Here is a 22,654-nt window from a genome sequence, read left to right as displayed (position 1 = left end):
GACAGCTGGGGGGGGTTGGGCTCTGCTCCCAGGAAACAGGGACAGGATGAGAGGAAATGGCTTTAAGTTGTGCCAGAGGAGGTTCAGCTCAGATCCATGGAAAGGGTGGTTGGGCATTGGCACAGGCTGCCCAGGTAGTGATGGAATCACTATTCCTGAAAATGTTCAAGAAACAAGTGGACTTAAGGTATTTGGGGACATGGTTTAGTGTTGCTCTTGGCCAAACTAGGTTAATGCTTGGATTCAATGATCTCAGTTGTCTTTTCCAACTTAAACAATTTCATGATGGATGGGCAGTCTAAAAAGGACTAGAAAACAGAGGACTGGGCTTTGGAAGCCTTGGGGTCATTATGCAGATATGCTGCTTTGGTGGCATTGAGGTGAGCCATGGCAACACAGTATTTTCTCCTATCTAATATCATCTTTCTTGGGTATTTCAGCCCCAAGGGCAGCACATTTCCTGCCAGCGGTGGTGGTCGTGGGCTGAGGCCTGGGATGCTCCTATAACACAAATGTGAATGGCCACCAGGAACCTGCAGGTAACCAGCTGCCCCTACTCTACAGAAACCTTGAACTGGAGCATTTGGGGGTCTCTGAATTTCCCTGTGGTGTGTTCTCTTTGCTAGGACAGGTCTGAGTTAGGCCATTTTTGACTAGGCATGATGGAGCTTCCTTCAAAGGAGTTGTTGGATGCCACACCCATGGTCGATGATGAGCGTGGGCAGAGGAAATCCCAATGAGCCTCTGGCAAACAGGAGAGAGGTGAAACAGCCCCAAACTGCGGTCTCACATGGGTCTGCCTCCACTTTTCCGGGCTGCAGCAGCCAGAGACATTCAGGGCTCAGTCCCCTTTGCAGTGTGACAAATCCCAGCCTTGGGGCTGGGTTGCTGGCGAAATCTGCAGTTGTTTCTTCTCTGTCCTGCTAAGGCAGCTCTAAAATACCATCTCTTGGGGCTGGGTATGTCCCTGGCTGCAGGCACCAATACTTAGATCTCCAGAAGCTTAGAGGAGAAGGCAGCACGTGAAGCCAGAGATGGGGCAGACCCTGAGAGCTCAGACCAGCACACCCAGTCTCAGGATATGAATTTTGGGTTTGGTTGAACATTTCTTCCAACCCAAGAGGAATAGAAACTCCCTCCCACAGCTGCAGCTTTTTCTGCATTCTTGTAGTCTTGCTCCTTCCTCACTTGCTCGTTCCAGAGGAGGTACCCATGCTCTTGGGAAATAGGCGCTGGTCCCCGAAGCCGCCAGTGCCCGTGGGTACCGCCCGGGCGGGGCTCATGTAAGCAGATGTCACCTCGTCCCCATGATTAGTCATAATTAGCCATGATTAGCCAACTGTCCTCTCGCCACTGGCGAGACGTTTCACAACGGAGGTTGGAGGGGAGGAACTGCCTGCAAGGGAGATGCCAAACCCAGGAAACACAAAAATTACACTTAAAACAAAAAGGTCTCGTGCTTTTTTTTTGCTCGGCAGCAGCTCCAGAGGCAGCCAGAGCTCGGTTTTCCCCAGCAAACGAGCAAGGAAACAACAGCCTGAGAGGGGAATAACCATAACAAAGGAAACATATTCCTTCTGCCTTTCAGTCTGTCTTTCCTCAAACAACGCGATAAGCGAGTGCTGGGTAAGTTGGCTCACCCCTAGCATCTTAGGTTGAGTGGTCTTGGGCAGCAGGGACATGGCCAGGAAAGGCACCAGCTACATCCTTTGCCTGACAGTGGGAGGGGAGGTAAGGCCATGGGATGTGCTGTCCCACTGTGAGTTAACGGGGGCTACCGGGGGCCAGAGCACAGCTCCTGTGGTCCCCCTGGACAGGCAGGGTGAGACTGGGGCACTGCCAGCACCCACACCCAGAAATACATCTGCAGAAAAACTGGTTGCTCCAACCCATGCACAGAACAATTGATGAGGACAATCTGACCCTGTTTTGGCAAATTTCTTCACCCAGTCAAAAATACCTTCCTCTAAGTGCATTAGTCAAGCCTAAGAGAGTGTGTGCAGGAAGGGAGTGGGAGGTGGAGTAACCCTGCATCCATGAGCTGCAGAGGACAGGAGCTCCAGGGGCTCCTAGACCAGTGGCACCAACACCATCTCAGCATCATCTCCAGTTCCTGAGGCGTCCACAGGCATGGGAACCCTGACGGAGAGGCTGCCATGGTGGCATGGCAGAGGTGATGCTCCATCAGAGCACAGGAACCAAGGCAGTAGGAGCCAAGCACAGCAGCTGTGTAGGAACACCTGGGAAGTGCCAGAGGGATTGGATTTGTTTTGCTAATGGGTAGTGAGGACTCTGATAGGAGCTGAGCCGGGTAGGGAGGGGAGAAGAGATTCCTGCCTTGGTGCATCTCATGGCAGCAGTTCTTCAGCACCTTGTGCTCAGCAGCTCTTGAGGAAGGGGCTGTTCTGCCAGCCAGCCAAGGGTTTACCTCCTGCCCTGCCTGCCAGGGCCACGGGCCAAGGGAGAGCTGGCAGCACAGAGAAGAAGCAGCTTGTGGGGACAAAGCCATGGCACTGTACCAGCTCAGTGACAAAGGACACATTGGGAGCAGCCCAACACGTGGTTCTGAAGCAGCTCCCACCCAGGCAACAGAAAGTTTCTGCCTTCACCAGCCCAGATTGTATCCCCAAAACTGAGTGTAATGACCCAAAATAATCCTTCCCTTCCGTGGTGCCCTGTGGCTGCCTATTCTCAGTATCCGCCAGCAGCCCCAAAAAGATTGTGGCAACCTGGGCCTGGATTTGTCCTGCCACATCCTGTCCCAAACATGCTCCTCTCCCCGTGTCCCCAGGACAGCTCCCACTGTTGGAAAACATAGCAGTTTAAAAAATATTTTTATATAACTTTAGCCTGGTTTGTTTATCTTTGCCCTGGGGGAAGGGAACTGAAGCTTCTTTCCAGGACATTGTTGCTCTAGGTGAGGCCTTATGGGCTTAACATGCCAACAGAATGGGAGTACCACAGATATCCAGAAAGATAAAAGGCCATCAACTGAACATCAACAGAACTCAGAGGCTATCCACGAGCATCTGCCCCAGACTCTGCCTCTGGCTGAGCTGGAGACATCTCCTCCAAAAAGGACTCATAAAAAAATCTAAGAACGGAGATCTAATTAACATCGGAGGGAGGAGATTCAGATCCAATGGGAAGCTGAATACTGGGAGTTACTCAACTCTGAACCAATGAACTTTGAAGTGGTGCATTTCTATGGGTGTTGACTGTATAAAATTTGGGGGAAATCTTGTAAAAGTATGTGTCATGGAATGATTCTCTCTGCACACCCGGGCTTTGTGTAGATGAGATGGCTCCAGGCTCTATCTGTGGGGTGGTGTCTGCCATGACTGTGGGATGATAACAAATACTGCCTGCACCCACAAACCTCTGGCAGGAAAACAGCATGACTGGAAGGCCCCACTGCAGAACTAACCCTAGCATTGTTTTTGTACTTCTCTGGGTGTCTCTGCAGGGAGTCCTAGAGCACAGGCCACTCATGGTTCTCAGCCACCAAGCATCCTTTCCATGCTGCATCCCCATCTCACCATGTCTCCAGCATTGCCTCTCCAGGATATGCCAGCTGTTCCAGCCCCTCATTTGCAGACCAGCTTCCCAAAAACCAGGGGTGGATTATGGTGGGAGGTTGGTATGCTGGCTTTCAGTGTCTGCTTCCAAGAGCTCCAAGATGCAGTGTAGGGACAGGCTCTGTGCTGGGAAAACCATATTGACTCCTCCTAGAAATACAAACCCTGTGTCTGGGAACTGAAAATCCATGACACACTGCAGGTGCAGCCAGTGGGCTGCTGATGGGTACCAGGGTGGAAGGGAGCATCCCATGCAGAGCCCACCTAATGCCCAAGAAATTCCTGCCTTTTCCATTGGTGAAGGTAGAACCAGACAGTGATGCCACAATGGAGAGAATCTCCCAACCCAGCAACAGGAGCCACACGACTTCCACCAGTAACTATGGCAACCCAGAGCAAATAAATGCTATTTTCAAAGCACGGGGAGAGCCTCCTCGTGGGAAGCCCTGACTGATCCTCACTGCCAGCTGAGTGCTGGCAGCCAGCATGGATGCCCTGTGGAAGGAAGAATGAAGACCAGCCCCACACAGTGTGTGGAGAGGCCCCTGACAGGCAATTTCAAGAAAAGGATGGCAGAAAAAAAACCTAGCTTCTCTCCACACTATTCCCAGGAGCTGAAGAAACTGTAGGAAATGTTCTCCCAGCTGCATTCACACAGAAGCATGGTGTGGGAAAGGGGAAGATAAGAGGGTTTATATAGGATAGGAAAATCCTGGACAGAGAGAAGGCAAAAGGATTAGGATAGGATAGGATAGGATAGGATAGGATAGGATAGGATAGGATAGGATAGGATAGGATAGGATAGGATATAGGATGGGATATAGGATATAGGATATAGGATAGGATAGGATAGGATATAGGATAGGATATAGGAGATAGGATAGGATAGGATAGGATAGGATAGGATAGGATAGGATAGGATAGGATAGGATAGGATAGGATAGGATAGGATAGGATAGGATAGGATAGGATAGGATGGGATATAGGATGGGATATAGGATATGGGATATGGGATATAGGATATAGGATAGGATAGGATATAGGATAGGATATAGGATATAGGATATAGGATATAGGATATAGGATATAGGATAGGATAGGATAGGATAGGATAGGATAGGATAGGATAGGATAGGATAGGATAGGATAGGATCAGAGCCCCCTGATTGCTTCATCAGGAAGTCCAGCACTGAGGAAAATCCCAGATAAGGGGTTAACAGCTCAGGGTGGGCATCTGTTAATTAAGACCCAAATAGAGCAAGAGAAACCCCATTTGCAAATGGCCCAAAGTCCTGATCCGGGGAGGGACGAGGAGCCAGCCCCAAGGCCCCTCAGGAGACACTGCATGAGGAAGTGCTCACAGGGTTTGCTCTGTGGCTGGCCAGTATTTGATGCTGAGGCTGAGGGCAGTGTGTCCATTCCCAGACCTGCATTTCTCATTCCTAATTCCAGCACAGGCTCAGCTCCACTGAGTCTATCAGACCTCCAGACTGAAAGTCCACCTGGGCTTGTCCTGAGCTGAGCTGGTTTTTTAACACCTTTACACCAAATTCCCTTGTGGCACCCAGGGGGCCAGAGCATTCCCTGCCAAAGCAGCTGTGTCCTGCAACAGTGCAACTCCATGCTGGCACCTCTGTACCCAGACCTGTCCAGATCCCTTCCACCTTGCTTCATGACATAGACAAAGCTGCCAGCATTGCCATGGCTTTTAGAAACAGATGCCCTGGCAAACAGTTCTCCAACTTGCCAAAAACCAGCTGGGTCAGAGCAGGTCAGCAGCCCAGGAGTCCCATATGTCAGCATGGAGCAGCCAGTGTCCAGCTCTTGCTCACTGGAAGCAGCTGAAAAAAGCTGAAAATTGCCCTCTGAAATTGCTCTCCAGGATGTTTGGTCCATGCACAGACAAAGCCCAGGGCAGCAAGGGAGTCATATTCCACAAGGAAGCCACTCAGAAAATACCTCCCAAAAGGTGGTGGCACGTATCACCTGCACCTGCTGGAAAGCCCACCTCATCCCTCTGCTCCTTCCTTGGCATAGTAACAGGCAACCCAAACTCCTTCTTAGGCTGGGTTGGGTTTGGTGTGGTGTCGTGCCATGCTATGTGGTGAATCCAGCTCAAAAGGAAAAGGCAGAGCTGGAGGTGCCACCCTCACGTCCCCATGGTGAACATGGGTGTGTTGGTGTCAGCCTGGTGAGGGCCTGGCACTGGGGTGAGGCGGTGAGTGCTGGTTGCTGTGGGAATGGGAATTCGGGTTGTTCTGCATCCAGGCTCTTTGCCTTTGATGTTGTGTTTGCCTCCCAGCGTGTATTGAATTTTGTTCCCTCCTTCTGTTGCTCTTTCCCTGAGGAAGAAGTACCCCTGCAACTTCACAAAGCAGAAGCAGAACTGGCCTGAGAGCCTTGGTGTCCCCCCTGAGGGGTGGCAGGAGGACAGTGACATTCTGGGGAGGGCTGGGTGTGTGCAGCCACCATGGAGCCAGAACAGAGCCAGGTCTGACTGAGAGCCCCCAGCCGAGGATGCCATTGCTCCCAGGCCTGCAGGGGCCAGGAGGCACAGCTGCAGCAGCAGTGCTGCTGGTGGTGGCAATGCCATGGTGCTTTCAAACAGAACTGTTGTTGAAAGGATTTAAATTGCTCTTGGGTACCTGCTGCAACTCACCAGGCATGACAGGGAGAGGGGTGAGGACACATGCGCTGTCACTAGTGTCCAAATTCCAAATAGTCCTCCCCCTTCTCTGGCCCTCTTGGGCTTTGTGCATCCTGTCCACTCACTCCACCAATCACAGCCACACCTGGGCCACCAGCGTGGCTCCACGGGCATCTCAGGAGGATGCTTGGCACATAGCCCTCTATTGGCCTGGTCAGTCCAGGAGAGAGTGAGGGCAGTTCTGGGTGGGTGAAAAGAGGTGGATGATCTCATTTTCAGCACGCAGACCTTCCCTCTGTGCAAGCCCTTAAGAGTGTTGGCACCAGGATGTGCAGTGGGACACACGCTGACTCCACCACGACCTGCATGGCTCCACCTGTGTAGGAGGAGGCCTAATAAATACATGCCGCAGGGAAAACGTAAAATGCAACATTTTTAAAGAAAATTTTGTTGCCAAGAGCTTTAAAAAATATCCTTGCTGTGAATCAGCAATTTCAGGTGAAACCCAAGCAATTCATTGGATCTTTAGTGCTGGAGAACTGAGACCCAGAGACACTGAGTGAGTCCTAAATGAAGGGCATGGGAGGAGGAGAAGGAAGGAGAAGAGGGCTTGGCTCAAGGTGCTTGACCACAATGCAGGAGCAAGAAGACTCCCAGCATCCTGCAGTTCCAAAGGGTGGAGAGAGGGAAGCTCAGCCCTCAGGGCTCCCCTGCTCAGCCTCTCCAGAGACACGGCATCCCCAAAGCGTCACCAGCGCCACAACTCGTGAGCCCCCAGCTACAAGGAGGCTCTTTGTGTGCTGGGATGGCCACTCGCCGGCAGATGGAGCGAGGAGCGGGGATGGGGCCGGATGATCTGTGGGAAGCCGCTGGCCAGCAAGGGGCAGTGGGGCCAGGGCTGTGACTGGCATGGAGCTGGCACAGGAGGAGAAGATGGCAGTGTTCTGGTGTGTGCTGCCCACCAAGACCCAGGAGGGCATAGGGGAACAGTGGGTGCAGGCACAGCAGGAAGAGCATCCTCTAGGGGCCCCTAAAATCCACCCTGGGCCCTTGGTCTCTGCTCCAAATATTGATGCTGGTGTAGCTCCAGTCTGTTGGTGTCCTTGGGACTTTGAAGCTCTCACCCAACAACATGACAGCATTCATCACCCACAGAAAAATTCCATGGGGCAGATATCTGGGCTCATCCCTGGCAGCCAGGATGCTCATGCCACTCTCTGTCTGGGCTCTACACCCTGCAGGGTCCCCTCACTCCAGCCAGGCCAGGCGCAGTATTGGGAGAGATACCCACGCCAGATGAGGGCTGGTGGCAGCATGGCCAGACACAACCCAGGTGAGCGCCAGAAAGGCTCAGATCTGAGCACCAGGGTGGGATGAGGCACCACAGGCCAGGCCCCATCTCCCCTCACCAGCCCAAATCTGGTGAACAAACCGCTGATGCTGCCAGTGGCCTGAGAGCTGAGAAATTCACCCAGTGACCAATTGCTCTGGACGCTAGAGGCAGGGATTATCCCTGTAGTGGTGAAAGGTTAATTTGAGCTGCTGGAAACACTGCTAGCAGTGACAGCCACCACACAGAGTGATGACAACAGTGGCCACTGATGAAGAACATGTCCCAGGGTGGAAAAGCAGTGGTGAGAGGAGTGGTGATGGTGGTGGCAGTGAAGAAGATTGCAGTGCTGGTGACAGTGGCGGTGGCAGTGGTGGTGGTGATAGTGGCAGTGTGCTCCACACATGGGATGCACAGCCTCTGCGCCCACCTCTGCCAGGGCTCAGGACAGAGTCCCCCACTGTGGCTTTGACCCCCAGCCCACTCCTCCTCTCCGTGCCTCCAGCCAGCCCCTGCCATGGGCCATATGGTGAGAGTCTTCCACAAGACAGCCTGAGAACCAGCATGTCCTGATGCCAGTCCCCAGCACATGCCATCCACCTCTGCCCACTGCAGTGCTAGAGCCCTTTGTGTTCAAGCAGCAGCAATCAATTTGCTAAAGTAAATCCTGTGCTCAGCTTCCCTGTGGGCTCTAACATGGCTGAGGTGTCCAGAAAAGTGGCAACACAGGGAAAAGGCCCTTGGGTAATTAAACGATCTGGTGTTTTGGGACATGGAAAGTTCAGCCAGATTTGTGGCAGCAGGAACTGTTAATGAACCCCCAAATCCTGGATAACAGAATGGCATCAGCCACCCTTCCAGGATGGGCTGTAGGAGCATCCACCTGGGATGTTTTGGGACGGGGTTGCCTCAGGAGAGTATCTCCAGGAGAAAGCAGGTGGCAGAGCCTATGGAGGGATGATACCATGGCTCAGACCCAGCCCACCCACTCTCCTCTGGCCTGGGGGAACAGATGGGCCAGAGGCTGGTTGTCACATCCGAGGGAGCAGGATCGATAGATGGGATGGGAATAGAGCTCCAACAGATGCTGCCGTTATTGGAGCCTGGGAGGATGAGGAGTGCAGGAGCAGGAAGCCCCTAGAGGGGACCGCAAGCCAGCCAGGCCCCATGGGGGCAGCGGATGCCTCTGTGGGAAGCCCATGACAGGTCACCACAGCTCAGGTGACAGGGCTCTGACAGGGAACGGGACACAGCATGCAGACGAGGCACAGGGCAGGCGGCACACGGCACAGGGGTCATGGCACATGGGACACAGGACATGGCACGGGGAACACGGCACATGGGATGTGTCGTGGGGGATGTGGCACTGGAACACGGCATATGGACACGGGGGTACGGGGATCCGCATCCTGGGGCCAGGTGACGGGGACATGGCCCGGGCGGTGCTGCAGGGACACGACACAAGGACACGACAGAGGGACAGGACACACAGACAGGACAGGAGCACAAGGCACACGGACACGACACGAGCATCCCCGGCTCGGAGCAGAGCCAGAGCCGCGTGGGCAGGGCCGTGACAGGACACGCCCCCTATGCTAATGAGAGCTGAATCACGCTCAGCGGACCCCGGCCGCTGGGCAGGACGGGCTCACCCGGGCGGCGCGGAGGGGGGAGCGAGAGTAGGGGGATCAGAGCCGGACTGACGTCGCGGCCAAGCGCCACCCCTGCTCCCCGGGGCGCGCGGGGAAGTTCGGATGCTGCTGGGCCTGGCCGGCGGGAACCGGAGCGGGGCTGGGGGGGGGGACGGTGAGGAGCGTGCGGGCGGGCGTCCCCCCTGCAGTCCGTGTGGTGTGCACCGAGGGCGGGGCAGATGGGGGCGGTGGGTGCGATCACGTGACAGGCGGGCCGCCGCCATTTTGTCCTGCGGAGGCCGTATTTAGGGCGCAACGCGCACGCCGTCGCCACCCCCGCCGGGACGGAGCTGCCGCGCCCCGAGTCTCGTCGCCATCCGCTCCGCGCCCCCCCCCCCGCTTCCCTCCGCCCCTCTGTCTCCCGCCGCGCCTCCGCCATTTTGTGGCCGAGCATTGCCCACCGAAGACCGACGCCGCGGCGGAGCCTTCCGCCTTTCCCCCGCCCTCTCGCGCTCCCACTATAGCGGCGCCTCGGTCCGGCCCGCGCAGCCATGTCCTCCGGCGCCAGCCCCGAGTACGCCTCCTTCTTCGCCGTGATGGGCGCTTCGGCCGCCATGGTCTTTAGCGGTGAGCACCGACCGGCAACCGGAGGGGCCGGGGAGAAGGTGGGGGAGGAGGGGGAGCATGCGGCTTCTCTTTCCCCGTCACTCCCCTGCCCAGGCGGGGAGCTAGCGGCAGCGGGGGCTGGAATTCTTCGGGCCGGGTGCGCCCCCTCTCCTCCCCCTCCCCCCGCTCCATCCGGGCTCTCGGGGGCAGCGGAGGGTCCGTGCCGGTGACGTCACCACCGGCGGAGCCCCCGGGGCCACGTGACTGCGGCGGAGCCGCCCGGGCCGTCCGTCCGTCCTCCCCCCCTCCCCCCCTTCGCCGGGCAGCGGGTCAGGATCTCCCGGTGGCCCCGGGTGGGGGGGGGGGGCAACGCGGGGGTGTTGTGTCCCCAGGGCTCTGCCTGCCCTGGCCTCCAGGGCGGCGGCGCTTCTCCCACTGTGAATCGGACGTGGTTGTTGCTTAAACCGTTCCCCAAATAACACAAGAGCAGTTTTTAATGGGATTAAACGTAAATGTGCTGTCGTTTGGCGGGCAGTTCGCTTTAGAGACGTTAATGCCATTGCAGGTAATGGACGGGTTCCTGAGCTAGTCTGTGGAACGGGGATGCCGGGGCAGGGGGTAAGCCCTGCTCCATGGCCCTCCCTCTGCGTCTCCAGGCAGCGAGCTCAGTGCGGTGTAAATTGGGTCATCCTGCGGCACTGCTCTCCCCACTGAAGGAGCACAGATGTAGGGCTCATAAATGCTGGTTTACACCAGAAAGACTGTCCTTTAATGCCTTGTCTCAGAGCCTTGTTAAAACCTCCTGAAGAAGGCGACTGCTGTTCCTGCACAGCATTTGCTGGTCCTTGATGGGTGCAGACCTGCTGTTCCCTTTGGGATGTAATGTGGGGGAGGCTTTGGCTGGTTTTTTCTTCTCCGAAATGCAGGTGTCACAGTAATTTGGAACAAAACAATTAGGCGCTAATCTGGCTTTCCCTTCTGAAGGCTTTGCCCATGTCTCCACAGATGTGAACATACTGGTCTTCATCTCCCACCTCATTTGGCTCCCTTCTAGTACTGAATTGGTTGTAGCACAAGCTGTGAAAGTGTTCTTGAGGTGCTTGGGATCTCATTGTGTTAATATGGCCTCTGGGATGGTGGCTGGGTCTGCAGGATGGATTTGGAGAAGCTGCCCTTGATGGATGAGTGTGGGAGATGAAATTATGCACAGCCAAGTCGACAGTGGATTATAACTAGGGTTTGAGAGAAAGCTGTCTAGCCATGCTGGTTGAGCACCATGGACTGGTTTCACACCAGCCATGTTTGAGACTTTAGTTTTTGATAAATGCTTTGTTGGCTGTGTTTAGTCTTGCTTAGTTTGTAGCTGGTGGTGGGATGCAGATGTCTGTGCTGAGGGCAGTCAGTGCCCTGCTACCTTGGATTTCAGACATTTTACTCAGGCTTGACAGGTAAGAATTTTCCTGAAAACTCAATGCTTGAAATGCTGTAGGAGCCAGAGCTGAGACTGCTGACCTGCCTGCCACTTGGCTACTTAAGATAATGGAGGAAGAAACTAAGACCTAGTTACTTGTTGGGGAAAAAATAGTCAGCGGTTCACTGTGTTTTGCGGAATGTTCCTAAATAGTGAGCTTTCTTTTTCCAAGGAAGGAGTTGCTGGTTTCCTCTTGCAGAATGAATTTTGGAAGCAAAAGAACATGGCTGTCTGGCTTTAGACACCAGGTTTGTGACATGTGAGTGTGCTTCGGCTGAAACATCAGTGAGGGATGGGGACTTGAGTCAGTGCTTTAACAGCAATTTGGAGTGGTGCTGGTGTGTCTGAACCAGCAGGGAAGCCTTTCCCAGAAGCTGCAGCATGACAGCATGGTGCTGTGGGATTGCAAGGGGAAGGTTTGAGTAGGGGAATGCAAAGTCAGTGCATAAGCTGTATTGAGGAAGGTTTGGTAATCCATCATGTTGCAGCTAGTTTGTGAGAGGTCCCTGGTGCAGAATCTGTGTCAAGTAATCCAGGATTCAGTGAGTTCAGAAGTCTTTCCCGACCTCAGTGATATTGTAATACCAGCAGGTCTGAGCCATGCCAGCCTTGCCAGGGCCAGTGATGGATTCAGGCACTGAACAGCAGGTTATAGATACTGCTCATAGGAAATTTTCTCAGATGTGACTGTTCAGTGAAGCAGTTTGTGTATTTAAGGCAGTGTAGCAGAGGTGTCAACATAGGATAAACTAAAACTTGGCAGTATTGTGTAGCTTTTGTTACAGGCACGTGGCATTACAGCGTGTTCTGATCTTAGTTTTTAAGAAAAACACCCTGGTTTTGAAGTAAGGAGCTAAATCTGGATAAGCAGTGTAAAACTCTAAAATTGTCCTGGATCAGTGTTAATTAGTGCAGTGATTGTATCTGATTCATGCTGTATCTAAAGATCACATTCTTGTAGTTCATTGTAGTTCTGAGATATGTTTCTAGTAAACATGTTCAGGTTCTGTACTGTCCAAGCTAGTTTGATGTGAAAACAAGCAACTTGGAGCAGTCCTGTGAGATGTGTGAGCATTACTTGCTGATGGTAAATAGATAGCAGAACTTGTTCTGGTCAGCAAGAGACAAAAGCAGGCTGCTGTGACCTTGGCCATCTTGGAGCCTGTCTGGTTATTTGCAGATTACAACTTGTTCTCATTGTTGCAGTTCCTTATTTCCCATGAGTGAAATGTGGTGACTCAGGTGCTATTGAGTGATTGAATTAATGTAGCTTTTTCATGTGATTTGAGCACACCAGAATGGACATGTGTGGTGTTGGGCAGAGCTGTCTGGTTCTGTCTGCTGGTGCTCTGTGCAAAGCTGTCACAAGTGTGCCTGCTGTGCCCTCAATGGTGAGAGGAGCTGTCCTTCGGCCTGAACTCTAGCTGGGCATTTGGTGCCTTCAATACCTGCTGCACTACCAAGCAGTTGGAAAATTCCTTATGAATAGACCTTTAGTCAGAAGTGTTAAATTAGTCCTGTGTCTTCTCATTTTTGCTGCAGAGCAAATGAAATAATACTTTTCTTTTAAAGTAGGGCTTTAGATATTATAGCAGTTGGTGGCTTTTAAGGGACCTCCATGGTGAAATAGCTGGCTCAGAACATGAAGTTTGGTGGAGCTGACATCCCTGCCCAGGGTGGTTCTGGAAGGCATCATGGCTATAAACAATTTGCATCCTCAAAGACAAATTGTACCTGTGCTTCCCAAAATATTGTCTGAGAGGTGGGGATGTGGAACAGGAGAGCTGCTTGCATGTAAAAATGAAATGGTGGAGTGCAGCTCAAGGTAATTTTCTGATCCAAATTAGGGTGCTTGTGGTGTGGGCATGTATGTGAGCTACCAGACTGTCTGCAGTAGAGATTAGCTAAGCCTTTGTCCTTAACAGCAGGTAAAGCAGTGGATGGCTAAGACCTAAGTGCTGTAACAGAAGTGAGGTAGGCGATATTTCTACAGCTTGAGAATGGGGGGGGAAGGCATCTCAACAAGGGCATCATTTCCTCTCTGTAAATGCCAGTCTTGGGAACATCTGAAAATGAGATGGATCATCAGTATAAGCCATTGGGTCTGCAGAACATGGCTTAAGCAGTTATGCTACAGCTTGTATTGTGGCTTCCTGGGGTCTCTGCACAGTCTGCAGGTGTTTCTACTTTGGTGGGAACACTGGGAGCAGCAGTGGACATGGATTAACACTGACTCAGAACCTCTTGGTCAGCTTCCTTTTTTCCTTCCTAGAACTGACCTCTTCCATCTCCAGAGCCTGACTGGTTGCACACAGATGTTGCAAGGTGAACAACATTGCAGTCTGACCAGGCTGTTGGGTGCTCCTTAAAGTAATGTTTTACAGCAGTGTGTGCTTCTCCAGTGAGGCATAAGTGACTGCACTTGCTTCCTTCAGACTGTGAATCCTGTGAGCACGAGGCTTTGGGTCAGGCTGCTCTGGCCACAGGAGTGTTTGCTGGGTGCAGGCAGGGCACCTGTGCTATCCCATGCAACATCAGTGGGGCATTAGATCTGTGGGTGCTGCTGGGTGCTCTGAGCTCCCCTGAGACCTGCTGGTTGGGAAGGACTCTTGCTAAGTGGTGTAACAAACACCCTGTTCTGCCAGTCAGTGCCTGGAATACACTGGTCACCCAGTTTGTGAAATTGAGCGTCTTTAAGGTGTTGGAAGGCAGCCTTTATGATGATGATAAAGATATGTAACAAGTGGCTGGATGCAAGTAGCTGCTTTGCTGCTTGCAGAAGGACGAGCCTGTGCTCCATGATAAGTGCTTTACTGAACTTATAAAATCAACCAGCTCTGTGTGCTGTGTCAGACAGTCCAGAGTGCCAATTGGAGCAGCTCTTTGGCAGTTGACTGGCAGATCCTTTATTTTCCTTGGACTGCTGCTACTGCAGCAACATCTCAAGGAGCTGCTGGTTTGTTAAGTTCTCAGATGTACTGGCCCAAGAGTACAAGGCCTGCCAGTCCTGGAGAATTTTTTGATAATGTTGTAGGCTGACAGTGCCAGGCCTGGTAGAAATACCCACACCCTTTCATTGCATTATGGAGGAACAAAAAGCTGTTCCTAATCCTGAAACAGGTGACTCACTGAAAGGTTCAGAGTCTACAGCTTCCTGTAGGGCAGCTTTGCTGTTTACTCCTCAGGTTTTCAGGGGAGAGCAGGCTTCAGCCAGTGTGATGGGAATTTGCATAAGCTCCAGTGCAGTTCCCTTAATGCAGCTTGTCTGTTCTGTGCAGATGCACCTGGGCAGAACAGCAGGGTTTTTCCAAGAGTATCCATTACTGTAACCTGAGGTGGAGCGGTTTGGTGGGGTGGGAGGGGGCAGGGCCAACCTGTGGGAAGCAGTCTGGTTTTTTTGAAGTGCCCAGCTTTCTGGCATGGCAAAGCAAAGGACTGCATTTGATCTGGATGTTGCCTCTAACATTTCTCTGGCCTTTTAAGACAACCTGCTCAGGGATGAATGGATGTTGGTGAATTCCTGCCTTCCTACTCCCAGGGAAGCCTGCCTACTGTGAAGGGCAGCCCATTTGATAATGATTAGCTTTAAAAGGCTCCAGATTTAAGTGCTTGTCCCAAATGGTCTTTCATGCTTGCTGCGATGGTAACAAGTGATATCCTAATTGGAAATCTGGCATTTTACTAGCTCACTTCTAATGCAAGGGAATTCTGCACGTTAGTGCTCTGGAAATCTGCTTCATCATGATGGGACAGGGAAGGAATACCTGGCTGTGAATGGACCAAATGTTTCTGGAGTGTATGTGGTTGGTTCTGAGCCTGTCTGAATGTATAAACTGGTGAAACTGGATCTATGCTACTGGATCTCCTGACTTGGAAAGCTCCTCACAGCCCCTTTCTGTATCAAGGAGGTGACTTGGGTATCTGATTTAACTGGAAGGCTACTCTTCCTGGTATGTGATCTGAGTGAGCAGAGTCACCTGCTGGAGCTGGAAAAGATTGGTTCTGATGCTGGGACTGCCCTTGATCTGAAGAACAGGATGCTGGCAGAGCCCTATGGAAAGCTGTGGCAAGACTGCAACCAGTCTTCAGTTTTTTGACGCTATTGCCTATCTGGCAAGTGACTGTGTAGTTTATACTTGATCCTGGAGCTGCACAGCCTCACTCCCTCTATCCCTTTTAAAGGGATAATATGGTGAGGTCTCAGGTGGCATATCCTCAGCCCTGAGGGGAGGGCATTTTGCCCCCAGGAACAGTACATAAATCAACTCTGGGCTTTGAGTTCAAGGAGTAAATCAAGTATTTCACAAAGGAGTTAACCTTTGAAACAGGCTTACTTGGGAGTAGGTGGTCTTGAGTGATGTGCATTGCAGCTTCTCTGTATTGTGATGCCGTTGAACTTCCAAATGGCAGAATTCCTGGTTAGAGTCCAGCATGGATTCTTTCTCTGGTGAGCTGGGTACGTGGAGTGCTTCTCCACCTGCCAGGTGAATGTTTTGACAGGTCCACCTCCTGTAAGGTAGTGTTTGGAGCTTGTTTGCTCTCTGTTAAAGGTGGGGGAGCTGGATGAGCTGATACCAAAAACCCAGAGTCTTGGTGCGTAGCAGAGATACAGCTCTTGCCTGATTTCCAGTGTGTGCCACAGATGTCCTCAAATCCTGTTCACTGAGATTTGGGCAAACATGTCATTCCAAGCAGTCAGGGGTATTTAAATGTAGCATATGAAGTATATGTGCTTCAGTTGTTCAGAGCTGCTGCAAGGTGAAGGTGTGCAGGAACATTGTACAGGTGTGTCCATAGCCCAAAACTGAGTGGCTGTGGCACTAGAGGCTGGATCATGGTGGGAAGCAGGTATGGTCTTTGCCACCTTGCCTGTAATACTGGGATAATGTCAAAGATGCAAGGACAACTCGCCAGGCTACTGAAGTGCTGTGAAGCTGCCTTGTAAGGTGCTGGAGATGTCTTTTGTTCAGTGAGGTGGTAAAGGCTTCCTTGGGAGCAGATGTGCCAAGCTCTTTAATCTCTGTGTGGCCACCAGTGAGTTCAGTAGAGCTTCAGTGACACCTAAGACTGTCATGTGAAGACAGTAAACATAGGCGTTCTATGGAACTGTGTCTAAAACAAGTTCAAGACATAAGATCTGGCCTCTTCTGAGCCAGAACCCTTCTTCAAGGAGTGATGTGGAGTGGTAATATTTGAGTTGGTTTGTGTCTCTAATGAAGCTGCAGTGGTACATTTAACTCCAGGGCCAACGCATAGGCAAATGGGTTTTGTGGGAGAATGGCCCCATGAAGAAGACCTGTGCTTCAGTTCAAGTGGCCCAGTTCTCAGCTATCTTCTGCTGGGGTAGACAGATATGCTGTGTTGAGCCTTGCAGTGTGGGCTCTGGGAGGGTACAAACACTGGACATCCCCGTGGGACTGGGGGGGGGGGGGAAGGGGTTTGGCTCCTAAGCAGGGGCATGGATGGCTGCTGGGATGTGCTCTGCTGTGAAGCTGGCCTGGGAAGATGTTCTGCTATCAGTAGCGTTTGAACAGCACCTCTTTAACTCCTATTTGGAGTAGGACTCTGGGTAGGTCACTTCCTCATCCCTTAGGGGAATATTCCTGGCTGTCATGTGACCATGTTGGATTTGCACAATCCTTCCTTGTGCTGACTTAGCTGTTCTAACTGCAGAAATGGTATTTGAGGATGTGTCTAACGCATTTTTTTCTCTTCCAGCCTTGGGAGCTGCATATGGAACAGCAAAGAGTGGCACAGGTATTGCAGCCATGTCTGTCATGAGGCCTGAGCTGATCATGAAGTCCATCATCCCTGTGGTCATGGCGGGTATTATAGCAATCTATGGCCTCGTAGTGGCAGTGCTCATTGCCAATGCCCTCTCACCTGAAATCACGCTATTCAAGTAAGTTTCTGCATCTGGTGATTTAGTTTCAGACTGTCCTGTCACTGTTTGATGCTCTGTGTGTGGGTGGTTTTGGCTCAAGGCTGCTGGAGGGGCTGGCAGTGTTAAATGCTGCTGGGCTAGGCTTAGGAGCACAGGCTGGATTCCAGCTGTTGTGCCGGGTGCCTCAGCCCTGGTGGAACTGCCTGCTCAGTTGGCTGTACTGGCATCCCCCTGCTCGTGTGGTGGGGTTGTGACTTGAAAGAAGCAGTGTACAGGCAGCAGTGGGATAGGAGGCAAAGCTTGTCATGATGTCAGACTCTAGACCTGGATGCACAGGTGTTTCCAATACTGTCCAAATAGTTCTGCTGTTGCCTGGGAGATGCAAGTGATTAATTAATACTGCTTTTGCTTTATGAGCTGGTAAATCAATCCTTGAGCTGTACATTGGGCCTCTATAGCAGCTACAGTCTGCAACTTAATCTGCTCTTTGCTTCTGAGAACAGCTAGAACTAGTGTGATTGAGCCTTCGTGGAATTAAACAGTGCTACTGAAGTGAGACAGGTATCTGTGTTGCTGTACAGGCTGTACCTATGAGCAGTGTGCTTGGCCTAACAAGACATGGTCAAAAAGAGCCGGATACAAATGGTCCTTTGCAATTACCAGGTGGGCAGACACTGGTAGGGACTACCTCTCAGGACTGCTCTCCTTGGAAAACCAGACGATTCCTGCCCAGCTTCTGCAGTGCAAGACACCTGGATGTGCTGTGGCTGTATATAAGGTTGCTAAAGGTTGGAGTTAAGCAGCTACTAGCAGGCTGCACAGCACCATGAGACAGGCATTGCTACAAGTGCTAATAAGTGCTATTCTGATAGTACACTGAGCCTGCTGGTGGCTAGATGAACCAAATAACTCAGTTTGGTATATGAGCCACACATGAACATCAGGTGAAATCCTTCACTGCTGCCTGTTTCTTTAAGTGTCAGAATTGGGAGTGTCAGTAAGCATCTGCTTTGAGACACATTTGATTTGTTGAACGAGTTGTGACCATAAGGCTGGATGTCCTATTCCTTGCCATTGAAACTCTTCCATCTCTGTCCCACAGGAGCTTCCTTCAGCTGGGTGCTGGCTTGAGCGTGGGTCTCAGTGGTCTGGCTGCAGGCTTTGCCATCGGCATTGTGGGCGATGCAGGTGTCCGGGGCACAGCACAGCAGCCCAGGTTATTTGTGGGGATGATCCTCATTTTGATCTTCGCTGAAGTCTTGGGTCTCTATGGCCTCATTGTTGCCCTTATCCTCTCCACGAAGTAAATGTTGCGGTATGATGTAAAGAGATGTAACAAATCTACATTTAACAAAAACAAAAGCTCCAGAATGAAAATGGTTTCTCCAATGTGTACAGTTGTCCCAATTTGGTAGTTGATCTCTTGTAAATGCGCAATATGTTAGTGACTCGTCTGTCCTGTGTGTACTTCAATATTAACTTGGATGGGCTGCTCCAAGCCTGCTGCATGGCTTGGGGTGGCCTGTGTGCAATTTTCCACCCATTGCTGTTAGTATTTTATGTATAAATATGAACTAGAAATGTAATTTTTTTCTCTTCACTGGATGTTTATTTATAAAAGACTTGACATGTTCATACATCTATGGAGCAAGGATTTTCAATTTCCCATGCTATATATATTAATCTTATATATAGGTAGATTACACTGTGGGGTCAATTGTAAGTGCAGAGAATTCCTTGGATGTAATTTTGATTCTAAAGATTGCTGTAGTGTCCTGGTATTGGAGTATGAGAATTTTGTGTTCTATTACAGCAATTGTTCGAAACACTCCTGTGTTTCAATAGTAACTGCATATGCTCCGGCATCAGTTGTGCACCCAGTGTTGGGTTACAAACTCTACCATGTTTCCAAATAAAATTTCCTCACTACATTGCTGTAATGAGTCCCTGGCTCTGATTTTTTAGCTGTTGCTTCTCCTTTGGGAAGAGGGGGTGAGGGCCCTTGAGGGAGGCAGGTTCCTGAAGTGACAGGGCAGCCTGCCAGAGTGATGCTGCCAGCTCTGCCACAACTTCCCCTTTTGCCTGGGCCATGGCAGTGTGTTCCCAGCTGGTGCCATGGGTCATATTTGTGGTGAGCAGGGATGCAGGGCTATGCTCACTTTGATCACATCTGGCTCAGTGTGGTGCTCTGTAACCAGGTGTCAAGGAGCTGCAGCCTGCACCAAGGGCCAGGGAGGAAGGCTGCAGCCTGTGATCAGGACAGGAGCTGCCTTGTCATGAAACAAGCAGCTTATCCTTGTACTGGCCCTCCAGAAGCTAAGCTGGTTGGAAGCTGTAGTGTGAACAATAATTGCCTCTGAAGTACCTCAACAATAGTCTCATCAACACAGTGGCTTCAGTCAAGAACTTGTATTTTTATCTTTTAAATCACAGGACTATTTTAGCTGGAAGATTCTGCTGCTGCAGCTGAGTGTTGGAACAGCTTCCTCTGGCCTGAGTGTTTGAGTACTGCCAAGCTTATATGGGAAATGTGTTGGACCCTTTCTGTGGTGAAGGCTGGTCCCAGTTAGCACTGAGATGTCTGTAGCTTGGAAAGCAGAGCCAAATTTCAAGCCAAAATGTTACTACTCGGGCACCTGGTGCTAGCAGTGCTGATGCATGTGGAGGGATGTGTCACCTGGTTGGGAATGGAAGTGTGTGTGTTTCACCAAGGTACCTGTCCTGTGTGGTGCAAGTACCACGAAGAGCTGTGGCTAGAACATAAGGAATTCACTGAAGCTGTTGGGAGATTCTAACCAGGCAAGGGCACTATGCTTGGTGCCATTCTGTGCACCTTCTGGCCTGCAGGAGACTGTAGCTATGAGCTGGTCAACAATAATTATTGACAAGGTAATGGGCCTGCTTTTTTGCTGTTTGCCAAAACGGTGATCTCTCTGCAGTCACCTCTCAGCAGGCTGGGCTGAGCTGGTTTTGCTTGGGAAAGGCTTTGCCTTGTGGCACTGTGAGCAGAGATGGGGGGGATTGTACAGAGATGTAAGCTGATTGAAGGAAAATCGTGTATGTCTGCTGAAGCAGTGGCCAGGGGAAGGAGAGAAATTCCTGATCTGAATAGCCTTGGTCATTCTTTTCATCAGCAAAAGTAGTAGACCAAACCTCTGAATTAGGCTTTCCCCAGGGGTCATGAAGGTTTATGAAATCTGTAGGTTAATTGTATCACACACTGACTGCAGAGGGGGCCTTCCTGGTGCAGTGTGACAGCTTGCAGCTGGGGGGGTGAATCCCAAACCCAGACGGGACAGGATGCTGCATCCAGCTTGCAGTTCTGGTGAGAGGAATTGAATTTGGCAAGTCAAATTGTGTGGGAGGATAGGAGAGGGTCCTGGTTGGGGCTGCAACTATGCTTAACATCCAGTCTTACCTTCTGTAAGGGTACCCTACTGCCAGTCTTTTGGCAATTGACAAGAACGGGAGCAAAACTGCATTTAAGAGAGCTAAATGCTCTCATCTCTAAGGGTAATAAGTGATTGAAAGGCCCTCTGTTCCAATAACCCCTAAGGTCGCTTGTAGATTGGTGACATCATGCAGAGACAGTTAATAGGTACTTGCAGAACTAATGCAGGGAGAATCTCTCAAATGGCATTTTGATTCATGTCTTAGAATATGAAGCCTTCATCATTAATATATACATATATATAAACCCATGCAAGAAGAACAGCTGGGGTGAACATGGATTGGGGGACGATCACTTTGTGCCAAGTACCTGCAAATACACCTAGAGTCAAATTAACAGTCTGCACATGCTGCCTCAGCCATGACAGTGATCCTCTGAATCCTCTGATGGCTTCTGGTTGAAAACTTGCATTTCAAGTCCTTCACTGGGCTATTGCATCAGCATATTTCTCAAATGATTTGGGTTATTAAGAATATGAGGAACCTTTGGGGTTTTTGAAATTTCTTTACTGTCAGGAGCATGGCAGCTCAGAGGGCAGTCCTAGCTAGCAGGGATTGACTTGGTGGTCGGTTTGGAAGAGGGGAAGGGGGTGGCTGTGCTGGTACTGCCATGGTGCTTTTGTGTTCCATATGTGGCTGGGAGTGCTGCAGTGAGTCAGCCGAGTGGGGAGAGTTGGGAGAGGGAGAGGAAAGGAGCCTCTGCAGCAGCAGTACAGGGACAGGGCTGTCTGCAGTCGGTGCAGGCTCAGGAGGTTCAGGACCTGCTGCCAGCACAGACAGGGCCTCCACAGAACCTGCTGATCTTGTTCTTTGTTAACCTTTTCACCCTATTTTTGTTGGTTTTTTCCCAAAAGCTGCATTTTTTTTTCACTGCTGTTGGAAAAGCATTTTTAAGTGTCAGGATTTTGTCTCTGATTGCTCAGAGATCAGCTTTCCTGGGGGGAGATCTGGCTTTACAAAGAAGCATAGTTACCTGGAAAAGTAAGTAAGCTTTGGGGAAATAAAAACCCTGTTATGAAAAACTGATCCCCAGAAGCCAAGTTGTTCTCTTCAATTACAGAGTAACAGCAGAGCTAACGACTACAGCTCTCAGTAAACCTTGTTTCATTCCCAGGCTGGCAAAGGGGTTTTCAGCAAAGCTGGGTCTTGTGTCACAACACAAAAGCACACAGGGAAAAATCCTGTCCTGACCTTACAGTGTTTAGGGGCTGAGGCTTTTTGGGCCCACACTGTACCTACAAGGTACCTACAGACCTCTGACAGCTCTCTCTGACCTGAGAGAGCACAAGCTGGGCAGAACACAGCTCCTGAAGAACTGGTGGCTTGTCTTGAGCTGCCCTCACCACAGGATCAGGTCTGGCTCTTCGGGATTCATCAAGGGGATACTAGGGACTGTGTAAGTTTTGGGGCCTTTTCTGGCACTTTGAACTGCCCTGTCTATGCTGTTACACTTCTGCTTTCTTCCTTTGCCTTTGGCAGAGGGGAAAATGGTGGCTTGAGTGGCAGAGAGTGAATCCAGCCACCCTCTCCTAATGGCTGTCTGCATGAGGTAGGCTGAGGGACAAATCTTGGGAGATGGTGTGTTAAAATGGTGTATATCCCCAAGACTGGCAGTTTGTTCTAAGCAGCTTCTATGGCTCCAGTGTGCCTTGGGATAATTTCTTACACATCTTTGTGAATGCCTGTGAAAATCAGAAGACAAGGCTATATTTTAACAGCCCCTCATGCAGCAGCAGTGCCAGCCCCAGCCCCACTCCTGCAGCTGCTCCATGTGCTCCCCAGCTCCTCCCAAGTGTGCAGGTACAACTGCTCTGGCTGCCAGGCAGTGAACCTAATTTGGGAATTGAGCCAGGTTAAAAATAACTCAACCTGAAGGAAAAAAAAAAAAAAACACTTTGCTAAAGAAAATACAAGCAAACCACAGCCTGTGATTCCCTCTACCTGTTACTGAGGCAGTAGAGAGAAAGAATATGAAGTTATTATTAGAGGAGTGTACAGCATTGGTGATCCAAGACAGGGTTAATTTTATGCCGAGAAATAAAAGATCATCCAAAGGA

The 22,654-nt window shown here is 51.0% G+C and overlaps 1 protein-coding gene across 1 annotated transcript; it reads left to right on the top strand.

The window, feature by feature from the left end:
• The first annotated feature begins 9,544 nt into the window (after positions 1-9,544).
• On the top strand, positions 9,545-19,082 carry ATP6V0C (ATPase H+ transporting V0 subunit c). Its single transcript, XM_062503340.1, has 3 exons — positions 9,545-9,813; positions 16,982-17,165; positions 18,250-19,082. Exons 1-3 carry the CDS (start codon positions 9,738-9,740, stop codon positions 18,452-18,454), a joined length of 465 nt encoding a protein of 154 aa, XP_062359324.1. The 5' UTR covers positions 9,545-9,737; the 3' UTR covers positions 18,455-19,082.
• Positions 19,083-22,654: the final 3,572 nt, after the last annotated feature.

This window comes from Cinclus cinclus, chromosome 16, assembly GCF_963662255.1.
Source record: "Cinclus cinclus chromosome 16, bCinCin1.1, whole genome shotgun sequence".
NCBI classification, from domain to species: domain Eukaryota; kingdom Metazoa; phylum Chordata; class Aves; order Passeriformes; family Cinclidae; genus Cinclus; species Cinclus cinclus.
The sequence above is the reverse complement of the archived record's forward strand: the minus strand, read 5'-3'. Positions and strand labels throughout refer to the sequence as shown.

Coding starts and splice junctions, on each gene's coding strand:
- ATP6V0C (XM_062503340.1), top strand. CDS start 9,738: ATGTCCTCCGGCGCCAGCCCCGAGTACGCCTCCTTCTTCGCCGTGATG. Junction 9,814..16,981: donor GGCCGCCATGGTCTTTAGCG/GTGAGCACCGAC, acceptor TTTCTCTTCCAG/CCTTGGGAGCTGCATATGGA. Junction 17,166..18,249: donor CCTGAAATCACGCTATTCAA/GTAAGTTTCTGC, acceptor TCTGTCCCACAG/GAGCTTCCTTCAGCTGGGTG.